General features: G+C 42.2%; 1 protein-coding gene across 1 annotated transcript in view; it reads right to left on the reverse strand.

The window, feature by feature from the left end:
• Positions 1-17,788, reverse strand: part of rftn1a (raftlin, lipid raft linker 1a) — a 35,714-nt gene that overhangs the window by 3,666 nt on the left and 14,260 nt on the right. Inside the window, exons 3-9 of the mRNA XM_061759773.1 lie at positions 11,317-11,500; positions 9,162-9,273; positions 6,273-6,912; positions 3,939-4,142; positions 2,999-3,108; positions 1,498-1,601; positions 22-97 (exon numbers count right to left, since the gene is read on the reverse strand). Of these exons, the coding sequence (XP_061615757.1) occupies positions 22-97; positions 1,498-1,601; positions 2,999-3,108; positions 3,939-4,142; positions 6,273-6,912; positions 9,162-9,273; positions 11,317-11,500 (1,430 nt within the window). The remainder of the gene's footprint in view (positions 1-21; positions 98-1,497; positions 1,602-2,998; positions 3,109-3,938; positions 4,143-6,272; positions 6,913-9,161; positions 9,274-11,316; positions 11,501-17,788) is intronic.

Below are 17,788 nucleotides of genomic sequence, written 5' to 3' on the forward strand. Positions count from 1 at the left end.
ATGATGGAGCCTGCTACCAACCTTGAAGTCTTTTCTCTTGCGCTGTAAAAGAGGTCTCTGAAGGAAGAGGATTTGCTTAGTCGACAAACTCCCGTCACTGCAGACAGGGGGGGGAAAAAAAAAAAAAAAAAAAAAAAAGCAATGTTTTATTCCTTTAAGCTGGAATGTGATGATGCATTCAAAATGATTTCTTTTGTTCGCCGCATTTTTGAAAGACGACAGGTTACAAGGCGAAGAGATCAGCCGTCGTGCTTTTGGCTGACAGATTGGAAAAGTGGTTTCATGTTAAGGCATCCAGCATAAGATCTGGATTTGTTAGATCTCGTAGCAACTGTATTGTGTTTGTTAGGTAAGCCTGTCAGCACTAATTCTTAAAAGACTGAAGCAGAACACTGCACAATAAAACATAATAGTCCTCATTAGGAAAGTAAGAGCCTTTCAGTTGACTGCTGTAATAAAAACATTTGGCATTGTTCTAGTGCTTACTAAAAGTGGAAAGTGATTGATGTTCCCTTGCATTTCAATGCAGTTATTCCAGCATTGTTTGGATGATGACTTTTATTTTTTGAAACACCAAAACAACAATTAACCATACCTGCATAGTCTCTCTAACAATCCTCCGAAGTCTCCACCATGTCTGACACGTAATGAGGTACGCTTTGGATCAAGGCCGTTCCCCTCCTTTGTATTTGTTGTCGATTTTTTTATGACTGAATATCGAAGTGAATTGAGGAGCTTCATTTAGACAAAAGTAGTGTTTTTCCGCAATTCTGGAGCATCTTGGTGTCGATGATGTTGACGTGCGTTTAGTATTTTTGCTGAGACAAAAATAGTGCTTTGCCACCATCTTGTGTTATCTATAGGCCAGTGGTATCACCTAAAAAAATAACTACTAGCTCTCCAAGTATCACCATCATGACCAACATTAAAACACAGGTTTTATGCCTAAAAAGTACATTTCAAAAGGGTAAATGTTATGCACAGTTTGATATTTAATTCAGTGATTCTATTGCCAATCACTAGAGGGAGCCCGGTGTACCGCTGGTGGTACGAATACCACACGAAAACTCACGGCTATAGGCAATGACATAAGAATTCTACAACACTGGGGGCTATTTTTATTTAAAAAAGAAAATAAAATAATGGAATTTGGCTTCCCTGTTCTGAACGTTACCAGTGGTTTGCATTTTACATTCATGAATGCATGTCTTGATTGTAGACTGATAATACGACCACATTCTCCAGAGTGTTCCCGTTGTGAAGGTTGTTACTGTTCACCAAGGAACTGATTTTTCAGGCCTTTTGAGATTTTTACAGCTCACAAGTGTTTCATTTATTTTCAAGAACGGAACTATTGACTTTCCCGACACAGTATTTTATTTATTTATTTTTTTTAAACCTAAAGATGACCTCTTTCATACATCTAGATCTCTGTGGACTGCATGATTGAATGTACATCAACTGTAGGATGGCAGACTGGTGAAGTAGTATCTGTACCTGTTGGTCTTGACAATGGGTGTGGGTAACACACACATGAGCTTCCAACCATAAGGAGCCAGAGACTGCAGTAACGGAATGTAGTCCGCCTTCACCACCACACCCTGACCAGGAGAAACAGTCCACAGAAACTCAATATACCAGCAGTTCAGAATCAATAATTATCTATTGACATGATTCAAATAATTCAATCAAATACATCATACTCACCAGAGACCCTGTTTATGAAATGTATTAATGTGTGGAGATCAGATGTGTTTTGCTATTGGAACTTGGCTTGTTCTGACCATCCTGTCAGATGATGGAAAAATGCTGACGTTATTCTGGGCCAGCGAGTCAATCTGGGCCAATCTGATTGGTTCAAGAAACAGTCCCACTGCTAATATACTTTAAGTTACATCAAGCGGCACTACTGATTCTGAAGGCAATGGCTAGATTAGATTGTCATGGCTGAAATCCGATTGGACAAAAAAAATTAAAAAAAGAAATAAAAAATGGGCGGCACGGTGGGCGACTGGTTAGAGCGTCAGCCTCACAGTTCTGAGGTACGGGGTTCAATCCCCGGCCCCGCCTGTGTGGAGTTTGCATGTTCTCCCCGTGCCTGCGTGGGTTTTCTCCGGGCACTCCGGTTTCCTCCCACATCCCAAAAACATGCATTAATTGGAGACTCTAAATTGCCCGTAGGCATGACTGTGAGTGCGAATGGTTGTTTGTTCCTATGTGCCCTGCGATTGGCTGGCAACCAGTTCAGGGTGTACCCCGCCTCCTGCCCGATGACAGCTGGGATAGGCTCCAGCACGCCCGCGACCCTAGTGAGGAGAAGCGGCTCAGAAAATGGATGGATGGATAAAAAATAAAAATCAAACATTGACATATATATATATATATATATATATATATATATAATTTCAAAACGTTTTTGACCATTAATGTAACCTCTAATCTGGACAACTCATTTGAATTAAAAAAAAAATCTTTTCGAGGGGGGGAAGGAAAAAAAAAAAAACAGATCATGGGGTTGCACAAGTGTGCACAGCCTCATAACTGGGGATGTGGCTGTGATCAGAATTAAACAATCACATTCAAACACATGCTAAATGGGAGTCAGCCACCATTTAAACTGCCTCAGATTGACTCCAAATTAAGCTCAGATGTTCCACTATGCTTTTCCTAACCTTTTCTTTTTTTGCTTTCTAGCACTGTGGCAGCCAGCACCCACTTTGTAATGCACAATTCACCCACCTACAGGATTGGAGCGGAACAGTATTACCTTGGACTTTATGATTTTTTATTTATTTATTATTATTTTTTTTTTTTAAATCAAACAATCCAGAAGGACATGGAGCATTGTTCGGCCTTGGCAGAAGTCTGTGCCAAGCTAATAATCTTTGTAAAGGCATTTTTTTGTAATAGCTCGTTATATTGTGCAACTGTAGCTAATGTTGGACTAGAAAGCAACAACAAAAATGCGTCACAGCGGAGGAAACATGAAGGAACTCACATTAATGACAGTCCACTGCTCGACCACGATGGCGTCGTAGGAGGTGCTTGTGGTCTCCTCTGTAGAGTTGTGGAAAATGAACACACTGTCTACAGATGAAACCCCATTATCTGGAAAGAGGAATAAAAGCGAGATCTGAGAAGTGGAGAATGCTCGTGATTTGGACATGCTTTAACAGCTCAACTCCTCTGTCCCCAGTCTTGTTCTCAACCCACTCTTCTTTTAGTCCTAAACCTGCTTTATTCCAGTGTGAGCTGCTGAGCTGTGGCACAACAACAATCACATCTCATGTTGTTGCACGGCAGCCAATTACAGGAGTGGCAAGCCGCTGAACAAACTGGGATGTATGGCAAAACTCTGACAAAAGGCCCTAAAGTACAAAAACTCAGAATTCCAACAACCATCCTACGCGTCATCGCACGAAACGGCGGCATATCGGGCAGAAGAAATGATCATGAAAGGGTTCACTCTTCTTTCCTACAGAGAAGAGCATGAAAGAGTAGAAGACCTATCACAGGCTATTACATAAGGGAAGCAGACTTACATTCAAAGCAGTAACACACCACATCACCATTCACGTCACTAGATAAACTTTACTACTTGTATCAAAGTTAAGGTTAAGGAGTGTTTTATTATTTTAAGCTTTACTATAACCAGCATTTAACCTCTGTGACATTTAAGATTGTGTAACTTATTTTATTTGGATGGAAGTTGTTCTCTCTCAGGCTTCCTCCCATGATCTTAAAAAAACTGCATGTTTGGTTCATTGAACTGTAAACTGACACTATTAACTAAAATTTCCCATAAGTAGTGAGTATGAATGGCGGTTTTTCTGTATATACTCTGTAATTGACTGGCATCACGTCCAGGGTGTACGCCAAAAGTTAGCTTCAAGCTCGTTAACAGTTTGGAAGTTCCACAGTTCAGCGCTGTCCTTTACCGTTATCATCTCTGAGGTGGAAAAAGCCGTCAATGAGTTGTGCTCCGTTGGTAAAATGCTGAGTCATGTGGTCGAGCCAATCACCATCGACTTCTGTAACAAGCCCCGCCTCCTTTTGAATTCGCAAGGGCACTCTGAGCGAATAGAACCTCAAAGACGTGTCGAGTTCTCCCGTTGAGTTGTATAAGGCAAACAGCTGCAGCCCTACATGTGAACACACAGATAGAGGAAGAAAAAAAAAAAAAAAAAAGGTCTTGGCCTAAGTCAGGGGTGTCAAAACGTTTTCCTCCCACGGCTGCATACAGAAAATTAGAACGGCCGGAATAAAATTTTTCTACTTTCATTTATTAAACACTTTAAAACGGACCCCCCAAGAATTCGTAGACAGTGCATTCCCGCTATTCGGAGAATATGGGCCGTGCCAGACCAGATGCTCATTATAATATCTTGGAAAATCAATACAATTAATTAATTAATTAATCCTGATTAAGTGGAGATAAACCACAAATTAGCGTTTTCAGGGTTGATTCCCCCCCGAAAAAAAACTAACCAAAGAAAAACAGTGATTTTATTTGTAATTTTTTATACATATATATGAAAAAAATAACCCAAACCTGTATAGGTGAATCCGTGGATGACGAACCATGAGTAAGCGGGGGTGCACTGTATTGTTTGTATATTGTAGTGATTTTGGGCTGCAGCTTGTCATCTAAGGGCCCAAGGCAAACACAGTCAGCGGGCCCTCCGAATCCATGTACTGCACTAACAAAAGTTTTACTTTCACCCCAAAAATAGGCATTTTGAAATCTGTTACAATTATCTTGCAGTCTAGGTTAGTAGTTTTTATATGTTCCACTTCTCCCTGTCCAGCGAATAATCGTTATCATCACAGATTTTGAATAACAACATTTATCATGGTGATAAAAAGTGTGAATTTGAGAAAATTCTCCCATTTCCTAAGCGAGATAAAGTCCACAAAATCCTTCTTGAGAATTATTTTGGAACAAGTGAATCATCTCAATGCTTTTACTGTAATTGATAAAAATATAAATCTACATTTGATACAGGTTACCATTTTGAACGCTTTCATACTCAGATTTTTGTGATGAAAAGTGTCACTCTAACATAACGTTGCGGGCTGCGTCAAATGTCATTTTTAGCACTGTATTTCCTGCCGACACGCTGCTTATATAGAGGGAAAGCGGACGTGGCTAAGGACAGCATGTGGACATTAAAGGGGGAAGGGTGTGCGTGAAAGGAGGACGCTAAAGGCACGCCCCCAGTAGGTATATAGCGCCGGTATGTGCATTGTGCAAAACAACATCAGATTGGCTAATGACCCCCGAAAATGGCACCTACGAAGAGACACACTTACGAAGCACAGTCTAAACTGCAAGCTATCAGTTACGCGAGGAACACGTGAATCGAGCAGGCGCGAGAGAGATAAGATCAACGAATCTGTGGTTCGCGAGTGGAGGAAGCAGGAAAACGAGCTTCGCCAAGTGAAGACGAAGCCGGGTTTCCGCGGAAACAAGGCGAAGTGGCCCGAGTTGGAAGACCAACTCGAGCAAAGAACAGCCGGGAGAAGCGTCTCTACAGTCACCCTTCGACTGAGTGCAATAACTCGGAGCTTGCCATCATTCCGGGAGGCTTGACGAAGGAACTCCAACCGCTGGACGTTCAAAGTGAAGTTGCGAGCGGCGTGGAAGCGATGGATGACAGATGGCGAACACAGCTTTACTAAGACGAGGAGGCAGCGCCGGGCGAGTTACGCCAAAATTTGTGAATGGATTGTGGATGCTTGGGCTAACGTGTCTGCTTGCACTGTTGTTCGAGCTTTCGCGAAAGCCGGCATCATTGCTGAACAGCCCCCCGGCCACGAGACTGACTCCGACAATGACGAGAATGTTTGATGGAGAACTTGCCGAGCTGTTCAGATCGGACACAGAAGATGAGGACTTTGATGGATTTGTGGATGAGGATTGATCAAAAAAAGAACGTGAGTACATTGTTAAATACTTCAATAAAGTACAACCAAACTCAGTTTTGCTCCCGCTGCCTTTTTAAAAACATTGTTTTAGCGTGCATGCATGCTACCGTATGCTTTAAGCTAGCGTATGTTTTACCATGCCTGCGCACAATAATACGTATGTATGTGTTAAATACAGAAATAGACCCCGTAACTCAGACTGCGCCTTTTAATACGGTATTTGCTATGGGCCGCAAAAAAATTTATGTTGGGAGCCGCAAATGGCCCCACGTAGTTTGGACACCCCTTGTCTAGGTCAACTCTGTCTGTTATGAAACAGAAAGTGATATCATCGAGTTACTTACGAGCCTGTGCTGGTGCTGAAGGATCATCATCCTTTCCTGTCTCCTTTTTCATGCAGATCCAAGTAAGGTCCGGGGCTGATCCTTTTCGGTCTCGCCGATTTGGAAGTTTGGAATGCCTCTCCGGGGATTCTCTGAGTTCTGGTGGGCTAAGCTCCTCTTGTCTGTTTGTCCCCGTACTTTGTGGAGCTCCGGGACTCGGCTGCCTCTCTTGAGCCTCGGCCGGGTTCTGACTTTCACGTCGTTGATATAATGGTTGGGTTGTTGCTTCAAGTGACTCCGCGAGGGGGGTCTGTGAGATCTGAATCCGCTCATTTGATCCCTCCGGGTTGAGTTCTGAAGGCCGGGCAGGGAAGTTTGCCTCTGAACTCAGCGAAGCCTTGTGAGCCCGTCTCGTGTGTTCGACACTGTCACGATTTAACTCTGCGGGTTCAAAGGGGAGGCCGCCAGAGTCATTGTGGCGTGGTTCCGAAGGATCTGTTGGACTGGATTTAACACTGAGGGGGTGTCGGTGTATGGGGGAGGGGCTGGAGTGCAAGGACGACAACTCATCGGACTCCCAGTTAGCCATGAAGCAGGGCGCCCCTCCTGGCTGTTGGAGAAAGCCCACGAACATCACCCCTTGCTCTGCTACATCCTGGATCTGTAGGCGAATAACGGTGTGACATCATCATCAATACACACTCAAAAATACTTTTATTAAAATCAAAGCATCAGACAAATAAACCGCACAGACAAAAGTATTGGGACAAGCTATAGCAGCTTCCAGTGAGATTTTTTTTATCCATTCAACCAGAATAACATTTAGGACATCAGATATATGATTAAATATAAATATGTGATTGGCGCTTTTATTCATGTCTTCTGATTTCAAATCCTATTTGTTTTTAGATATAGACACTCTATAATACGTGAATGCCGAGAGACGAGCATTCCCACGGTTTTTCCATTTTATTTCACTGGTTCTAACTGCATATAACATCAACAAAACAACAATGCTGGATTTCTAACACAAATACAAACACACACACAATATTATAGGTAGAAAGCAACTGTCACAATGATGCGATGTCACGTCACGTCAAATCATACATTGAAAATCACTATGAAGCAGCTCATTAGATTGCCGAATGTCAGCTGCTCAAGGCCACTAGCGGGCACATTCAATTTAAGCATTGATTGATATTCACGCACATGTTTTTCATTCAAACATTTGTCCGTATAATGTCAATATAAAAATATATCAGTCATGGCAACGCGAATATTTCTATTCACCATTTATATGCTGATACGATTGATTCTATTGAAGTGACGCGAGAGCCTCATTTACACACGCACAAAGGCAAGTTGGTATTCAGCTGAATTAGAACCATGCTAATCATGTGCAAAGATCAAATATTGAAATGACAAAAGGACCTCATCCGTGGTCCACGTGCGTGCGTGTGTGCATGCCTGTGTGTGCTTGTGTGTGTGTGTGAGAGAGAGCGAGAGATGGTGCGTTTGTGTGGTTTGTCAGTCCATAGTTGGGCCGACAGGCTCGACGGCAGCGAAATGAGACCGCAAACTAGTGCGGAGCAATAATGAGACATCTTCCCTCGTTACACACCTTTCTCACACGTCATTCATTCATACTAGTGCAATGAACACACAGTATGTGTGTGTTACAACACAACAAAACCCTGCAGATGAGCGAATAAAACGGCACAATTGTGAGGGGAGACAGATTGAGAGTGGGAGGGCTGGCGAGTGCTCAGAGAAGGAAAGATGACAAAATTGAACACGCGCACAGCACATAATCAGTCTGGATGCTTATCTTGAACCCTTCTGCTTCTCTCATCTGATTGGCTATTCATATCACGCTGCTGGAGCCGATCACACGAGACTCCGTGATGTGCATTTTCCATCCAATCAGGCTTCCTTTTGTGCGCGCTCTTTGGGCGTTCAGATGCAAATCTATTCAATAGAGCACATTTTCATTTCCCATTGTTGGGCTGTATAAGCAGGGGAGGGAGTAAAAAGTGATGTTAGCCTGATATCTAAAGGGTTAAGTCTCACCTGTTCACTATTCATTAGGCAGTGACAGATGCAACAAGTAGGAATGGTGTGCTTAGTTTCCACTTGTATTCACTTGTTTCGAACTAGAAAGTGAATTAGTTAACTTGCAATTAGGGTTGCCAAACTAATGTGAATGAACTTAAAATAGTCAATCACAGGGAACTTTACAGTCTCACAGTGTAATTATGGTTAAGACAACCCCATTTAATATCAATTGTGTTGCGCTGTGCATGGCTCCATCACATGCACTAATAATTCCTAAAAGCACGAAGGCCACTCTGGTGCATTTACAATAGTGTACTTATTCTTGTCTTCCCAAATGAATTAGTCATAAATCCGTTTTTTAGTTTGATTCGTATCAGTTTGCATGCATGTCTCCTTTCCGGAAATGTTATGCCCCACTGTAATCAAATATTTGAGCTATTTCCCACACTACATCGCCATTCACCTACGGCGGCTACAGGACATCACAGATTTGGAGACCTGTTTCTCAGTCTGACCATCTCATCTATCTTTGTAAATATCGCTTTTTGGGATTGTCCCTCATTAGATTGTGCAGGTGTGCCTAATATTGTGGCCCTATATTCACTGGCCCGTCAAATTTGATGAATGTACAGCCCTCCATCCACACAACAGCAGGGTGATAACATCAACAAAATGCTGCCAATGTTGCCAGAGAGGGCCTGTGGTAGCATGATTGTACAACACTGATCTCTTTGATTGCAGATCACAAAGGGGAACATTATTCCTGGGCTTCTGGCATCTCCATGGGAAAACATTTCTTGGGAAAAGTGAATAATATGGCAGCAGTCTGCCCGTTGCCCCTGTTGAACTCACCCTCTTCACGTAACTCTGAATCACGTCCGGATCAGCTGCCTGATGACCGGCCGCACACACGTCTGTCTCCAGACGATGTCTCCACGATCTCTTTTCCTGGCCTTTCTCCCAACTGTAAATTGAGAAATGAAAGCTTCCATAACAAACATCACTCATAAAACACTAGGAAGTTCACTTCAATTCTGTTCTCAGGAAGCAGAAAATGTGGTCATGCTGTTTTAACATTAGGCCGAACGGCCTCCTTTGGGTTGGCTTACTTTTCATTATCACCCGGCGGCGCCATTATCCACTTCCAATACACTTTGAACGTGTGCCCGCTTTATCGGCTGTGGCGGACATTTTGCTCATGTTCGTGCGCGCTCACTCAACCCGAATGATCACAGCAGAACCATCGTGTCCGCTTTGGTAGGAAGTGGTTGATTTTTCCATTCCCCGCAATCACAGTAGATTTATTAGATGGAATAAAAAGTTGGAAATTCAGCTCCCAGTGCAAGATGGGATCATAAAAGAAAATAATAATAATAAAAAACCAGTATTGAAATATGAGTCTTCATATTTGGAATGAGGTCAGGGAGAAGGCCGTGGTAATATCATGCACTCCGAGGCGCGAGTGACATTCCCGGCTAGATTTGAAACAGTTCATCTGTCACTTTTTTTCCTCCCTCCTTTCATTTTTAGTTGTTTTCTTTTTTATTATTATTATTAAAGGGACCGGCGGTGATGTGAAGATAAAAGGCCCCAGTAAAAAAAAAAAAAAAAAAATAGGATGAAGGGGGACAAAAGAAAAAGCTGGAGGGTTTTCATCAATGAAGAAGGGGATGAAAGAGTGAAGAGATGGTTTCACGCTTTCAGTGGCGTTCTGGTGACGGCTGATGATGCAATCAGCCATCTCCACGGTGACAGGTGCCAAGCAGTAGCTGGACCGGCGGGTGAGGTACGGAAGAAGTCCAGCAGCTGTATGCCTATTCCAATGTAATTATGTGTGCATTACCAGGACAGATTGCCAGGTATAATTTGAACCGTGTGTATTGCAGTTGTGGTTTACAGTATAGTGTAGAAGTGCAACACATCATACTAAGAGCTGTTTCTAATATTTTGGTCACCTGACTATTTACATCAGCCATTGAAGTGTAAAAACTTGCATTGTCCAAGAAAGGCTTAATATTTTAGGAACACCTAAATATTTCCAGCTATTTTTATTGAATAATGCCACTCAAACCTGGTTACATGGTACTGTGTTAGCAATAATAGTGAAAAGTGAAAGAATTAGGGCAGCGAGCTGCAATCAAACATTTCTCCTGCTTGACTCATCTGCTTTAATTTGACATGAAAAGATGAAGGTAAGATGCAGACTCTTGTGCTGCTGATAAAGCTTCTCCTTGTCACATCAATGAAGTCACAAAAGCAGCAAAGAAGTTTGGAAATTGGTTTCCAACGTCAATTATACGCGCATGCAACATTGCCTCATAATAGCCCAAATTATGGCTCCATTACATTAAACATGATGGCTTATGATACATTATTTTTTTAATAATGCTTGCACTCATTTGTGTGAGCTAGACACTATCACTGATGACTTTGGATGAGGGCGGACCCTGCACTGGCACATACAGAAAAACAGCAATTCAATTTCGCATTGACCGAACGTGCATGTTTTTGGAATGCGGGAGGGAGGAAGCCGGAGTCCCAGGAGAAAACCCACGCAAGCACGGGGAGAATACGCAAACTCCACTAAGGAAGGCCAGAGCTGAAATTTGATCCCAAAATGTTTAGCGCTGTGAGGCTAACCACTGTACTAACCACCAGGTTACCATACTGCCTATGGTTTATTATATGACCCATAACACTACTCCATGGTTTCTCCATTTGTGGATAATGGCTCTCACTGTGGTTTGCTTGAGTCCTAAAGCTTTAGAAATGGCTTTGTAACTCTTTGGCTGCCTTTATTTTGTCAGACAGCTTCTATTTAAGTGATTCCTTGATTGAACAGGCCTGGAGGTAATTAGTCTTGTGTATGGTCAGTGAAAATGAACTCAGGTTTACAAAAACTGCAATTAGCAACAGTTAATTCATCATTTAACAATGAGGGTAAATTGGGCAATTCACTTTTCACACAGGTTCAGGTAGCTTTGAATACATTTTTCCCTTATTATACCTTGGTGTTTCTCGCACCAGCACGGCCCGGTGGAGCTGCCGCTGGATGTGGGCATGATGAGGACCGCAGGGGTGCACAAACGGGTGGACGGAGACCAGGACGAAACCCTGCGAGCAGAGCTCTCTGACCTGGACGGGAAGTTCTCGGACCGAAGAGAGGCAGAGCACCGACGACACTGGCACCTCTGGAGGAGACAGACAGACGAACAGAGATGCTTACACGAAAGGAGTTGAGGAGTCGCACAGAAAAAATGCATTGGATTATAATCATTCCCTCTGAGAAACAACACATGGCATCGTCACGCTAAATCGAAAACTAATTACACTAGAACGCCTCATTCACTGTGGCCTCACAGATGTTCAAGTGTGCAAATACTTTAACTAGTTTTTATCGCCACATCGCAGTTATGGTGTCCCTTCATGGGACATAATGTGAAACCACATTTAATGGCTTTTCACTCCGGGGCTGTGGTGGGTGGGGGTGGGGGTTTGGGGGGCGTTTCCATATGTACCTTGATTTTAGGACCATGGTTTGCTTCATGTTGGGTACCTTAAGGGAACAAAATGCAAAACAAAGTACTTAGGTTTGTGTAAAAGAACTGATTTGATGACGATTGAAATAAAGGAACGTTAGAAAAGTAGTCAATAGTGTCTTGTTTTTTGGGGGAAGTGAAAGATGCAGACAAGCGAATTAACAACACTAATACTGCCATTTGTTTCTACTAATTTATCGTAATTTTACTATACAGTGAAGCCCTAACTATTCACGCGGGATAAGCACCAAGCTCTGCCATCAGTAGTGCAAATCTGTAATTGATGGCCCTCTAAAAGGTTTTTAATTGCCTATAGATGCTACAAGAGAGCAGCAAAGCAGTTTTTGTTTAAATGAAACTCCTCAACTCCCATCAACATAGTTCCTTGGCACAAAATGGAGGCTAAGCACTGCTGTTGTGTACACAAAGCTCCTCAATTCCCTTCAACACAGTTCATTGGCACTAGTGCCGCAAGATGGTGCCAAAGCAATGGTTTTATTGTTTTGGCCTTAGCACAAAAACAGTGAATGGATGACTTTTTCAGCAAAATAAAAAAAAAATAAAAAAAGGTAGGTTCCCCCCAAAGATTGAAAATATGCAGCAGTTCGTTGTAATTTTTAAATATGCAGCGGTTCACTGTAATTTTTAGTTTTGAACCTAAGTCAAGGAAAAATTGTGGCTACAAATAATGTGTAGGACCGGTCGCCTGTTGTCGCAGATCTTGAGTTTGACACTTGCGCTTTAATGCATGCATGCACTCTCTGAATGTGCTCTTTATTCTTCACACAACAGGCACAAACATTTAAAGGGCTATCACGTTGCAGGTTTTTAGCGCATGGCACGAGATGAGCAGGGCTCGTTTACAAGGAAGCCCAAAAAACTTATTACCACACACAATGAAAATAACCCCCACACTCCTTCTCACTTCAGTGGAAATGGTTAGCGGAGCTTATCGTATGGGAGCAAAACTGTCACTGCAAATGCACGAGGGGCATGTTTATGAGAAGCGCCCTCTCGGGGTCGCTGCATTGTCATCAGGCTCACTTGTGTGAAATGCGCTTTTGGGAGGGAACACCACTGGCGGGATGCCGAGTGAAGCCAGGTGTGCATGAGAGAGGAGGACTGGAGATGTGAAGAAGGGGAGGGGGCATGTTTGTGCCTGAACGCTTGTCATGCTTCCCATTCAGTCTCATTTGCATTGGTCTGGAGAAGAGAAAATAACCTGAATAAATTAAAAGGCGCGCGCACACACACACACACACGGAAGGGAAAAAAAATTACGAGCCATCTCATTTTCAATTTGTTCTCCATCATCTGGTGCGCTCACACATAGCCAGATGCACACAAGTATGCACGCATATGAGACCCGCCAGCATGCATGGACACACGCACAGTGGGTGAGAGGAGCTCATCCTCACATTTTTCTTGTGTGGACCAGCCAACATGTCCACACAATAAAGGTGGGATGGCAAGGGTTATGCTACACAAACAAACATGAACTCACTCAGACTCACACATACACAAATTGCTCCTTCAACAGGAAGAGGAAAAAAGCACATGGGAGAAGCTTTCATCCACCAAACACACAAATTGGTGCCTGTACGCAAGTCTCCGAGCAGCATGGTAATGATTATATTAGCAGCTGGAGAGCATGTTGGTTGGCGGTGGTGGTAACAAAGATCCTGTCATTAGTCGCCATTAGCTCTGCGCGGCAAGGCCTCGCTCACCCTTCGGCGTGATGAAACTTCTCATACGGGCACACAAAGGTCATCAGGGTGCAGCGCTTTACTCTTGGGAACGCCATTTATACCATCTGCCACTGAGGGAATTTAACACAAAAGAGAGGCTGCAGTTTTCCCTCCAGAATGGGAACACGGATGGGACCCACTGATTTTATAGGAGGTGCAGGCTGTGACTGCCAAAAAGAACCATGTCAGCATTTATAGTATGTATGCTTATGTGTGGTCATGTGACACCTCGTGTCAGTGATAAAGAGGAGCACAGTACGTGAGCGCATAGTTGTTAACACAGGAATGTTTGTCATCTGTGTGTGTGTGTAAATACTTAAGACAGATTTTCAGTGTACAAACTGGATATCAGCTCACAAGACACTTCATCTGGCACCCCTGCACAAACAAGCGACTATAACAAACAAAGTCATGGACAAAAATATAATTTTCTTTCTTAAACCATGTAACAAAAAATGTGATGTTTTTTGGGGGGGAGATGGAATGGATTAATGGTATCTCAATTAATTTCAATGGGGAAAATTGATTAGTAAAATTGAGTTCTGAGCTTGGCCATTCACTGCCATTGATGGCTTTAGAAGTCAAATATCCAAGTTAACTGGGAAGGCTGGCAGTGAATAAAAACATAATGAAGGTAATCCTAGTTATTTAATTAATGAGAAAATGTTTTTAAAAAAATCTGAGCTGAACCATTTTTGGCAAGAAGCCTTTGTTTTTATTCATTTGTAGCCAGAATTCTTTATTCAGCCCTTGTATTGGCTCTCATTACATCACGCAGGTGAACCAATCGTTGTGGCCATTGCGTGTATATGATGTGACCCTTTACACTTGATTTCACTACCTTATGTAGTATGTATACTGGAACTAGAGAGAGAAAAAAAAAAATCCATGAATATTTTGCATGACCATAAAGTATGTATTGTGGCATAGCACCCAGACAGTGTGTATTGCAGAGAGAGGAAACATTAAGCCTGCCAGGTGACGGATGAGGATTAGTGCTCACAGGCGCCCTCAAGGCTTATCCTCGCTTTGCTGGTAGGTTCACTTTTTATTCAGATTGCCCTCTAATGACTTGCAGAGATTTCAGGCAGGGATCCGCGCCAAAACGGTGGCTATAAAACAATCAACTTCCTGGAGCCAGGAGCTCCCTATTGCTCTGGGAATGCAGCCGCAGGCTACGAAGGTTGTTGGTCAGCATCTGTGGAGAGGGCTCCACTTTAAGAGGAAATGTGTCAGAAGGGAGAAAAGAAAAAACAAAAAAGCTTGAAGCACAAGGCTCGCCGTATACCTTGTGACACGGTCGAACGCGACTGAACTGCGGGGTTTCCGCAACTAGTTCTGATGAGTCGCCACTCATTGGCCACGAGTTTTGCTGCTATTTGAGATCTGAATCGCAAGGTAAATGGGGTCGCAACATCAACTCATATCAAAAATGCCATTTCGTATCACAGGAGCTTCCACAACAAAAATTACTTTTCGGAGCACAAAGCTACCTCCAGCACCCGGTCACCACCAAGCCGTACCAATAGAGTACACACATTGTTTTACTATATTTATAATGTTGTATGTGCCTGTGGCTGGAAAAGCTAAGCGAAGTGTGGAGAGTCCCCGTTTCCAAAAAGCACAAATGCAATGACTACCTACAGTCAATGAATGAAGCCAACAGCCTCTCAAATATCCACACACTCAAATATTTCTCACCTGCTTTTAAATCTCTTTTGTATCATTATAATATAGCTCCATTGGCCCGGGACAATCCGCATCGTCCTTGTTTGTGTGCTTGTGAATCTGTGAATTTCAATCCAGGTTGCTTTTTTGATACATAGCAGCTTACTGTCATCTTGGCTGGCGATCTCTCACGTGACGTGAAAGATGTCCCTTGAAAAGGAACTCTAAAGGAACTCTGTCATGCAGCCACTTTTAAATCATCTTGCGTCACAAACGTTCACGTTCCCTTGAATAAGTGCATCGAGGCAGGGCACATCTCGCTAAGTGATGGATTTGTCTTTCATGGGGTGTCTCGACCAAATCAATCACACACACATACGCTCTGATAGCACAGATGTATGATGTAGAAATATGTGACATTTCATCAGCAGAATACATATATCATAACATGCATACACACTTACTGGCCACTTCAAAATGTATTGAAATCGAACACAAGAGTTCAATGACATTCAGTATAAAATGCACAGACCTTTGCCAATTAAAGCCAAAATGCAGTGTTTAGCAGCAAGTTACTTCCAAAATGTAATAAGTATGTTATTAATTACTATCATGTAGAAAAAATTATTACAATATTCATGTTTCGGAACTGTAATGTATTAAACCATTTCTGTGCGGCACTGCATCAAAAACCGACCTCAATGTGTAAAACCAATGTCAGTAAATACAGTTCGGTGCTACATCCGTAAGTGCAACTTGAAACTCTACTATGCAAAGCAAAAGCCATTTATTTATCAACAACACCCAGAAACACCGCCGGCTTCTCTGGGACCGAGCTCATCTAAGATGGACTGATGCTATGTGGAAAAGTGGAAAAGAACCATACGGACTTTTTTGGATGCAAAGTTCAAAAGCCAGCATCTGTGATGGTATGGGGCTGTGTTAGTGCCAATGGCATGGGTAACTTACACATCTGTGAAGGCACCATTAATGCTGAAAGGTACATGCAGGTTTTGGAGAAACATATGCTGCCATCCAAGCAACGTCTTTTTGATGGACGCCCCTGCTTATTTCAGCAAGACAATGCCAAACCACATTCTGCACGTGTTACAACAGCGTGGCTTCGTGGTAAAAGAGTGCGGATACTATACTGGCCTGCCTGAAGTCCAGACCTGTCTCCCATTGAAAATGTGTGGCGCATTATGAAGCGTAAAATATGACAACAGAGACCCTGGACTGTTTAACAGCTGAAGCTGTACATCAACCAAGAATGGGAAAGAATTCCACCTACAAAGCAACAATTAATGTCCTCAGTTCCCAAACATTTATGATGTAACAGAGTGGTAAACATGACCCTGTCCCAGGTTTTCTGGAACGTGTTGCGGCCATAAAATTCTAAGTTAATGATTATTTGCTAAAAACAATAAGGTTTATCAGTTTGAACATTAAATAGCTTGTCTTTGTAGTGTATTCAATTAAATATAGGTTGACCATAACTTGTAAATCATTGTATTGTTTAACACAACGTCCCAACTTCATTGGAATTGGGGTTGTATATAAGTATGTATGCCATTTAACTTCAATACATTGATAGCCTTTGACAAGACAATAACAAAACAATCTAATGCGACCGACATACCTACTTTTCCATTCGGCTCTTTTCACAAAGTCAAATATTTGTTTTTTGTAGCTATTTAAAACAAATATTTGTATTTGGCCAAAATGTCATTTAGCGTCTGATCACACAAAAACAAAAAATATATACTACACAATACAATACAATTTACCATGTGTTATGTTCTCAATGCCCACTGTGCCACCAAAGATCAGTGGTGCAGAGCTGCTATAATGATTAGACGCATCAACAGTCACTGAAAAGCAAGCCAGTGATGCTACAGTCAGTGTATGAAGGTGGGACTTAAACAGAAACCTAAGACATTGCTGGGGGAGGAATAATACATACTGACTGAGTTGGAATGATAATAAACAAAATAAGACTAGCAGGATGCTTTTTATATGTCCAGAACAACATCTGGTCACACAATACAATGCAATTTGTGTTACTGCAAGTGTGACAAGTATAATATTACCTTTTTTTTTTTTTTTTTAATCATTATTAATGCCTTACTTCTTTTCAGAAAAAAAATCTGACTGTAATTGCATTACTTTGTACTTCAATTTGAACAATAGGGATGTCCCGATCACATTTTTTTTGGGGTTGCAGAGTCTGGGTCACTTAATTTTGATTATCTGCCATTATTGCTCCTGATGCTGCATCATCAGTCCGTGAATGAGGAGACAGAGTCAAGTGTTAAAGCGCTTTGAGAAGCTTGAAGGTAGAAAAGCACTATACAATTGAAAGTCATTTTACCATTTACATTTGAAAATCAATTATCTAGTCTAGTCAAAAGTTTCACTTTTTCAAACTCTGCAAATAAAACTATGTAATAGACGTAAAGAGAGAGATTGTTTGATGTTGTCGGCGCCAAGAATGATCCGTGGTGAATACGATATCTTGTGCCAG

Source organism: Phyllopteryx taeniolatus, chromosome 21, assembly GCF_024500385.1.
Source record: "Phyllopteryx taeniolatus isolate TA_2022b chromosome 21, UOR_Ptae_1.2, whole genome shotgun sequence".
NCBI classification, from domain to species: domain Eukaryota; kingdom Metazoa; phylum Chordata; class Actinopteri; order Syngnathiformes; family Syngnathidae; genus Phyllopteryx; species Phyllopteryx taeniolatus.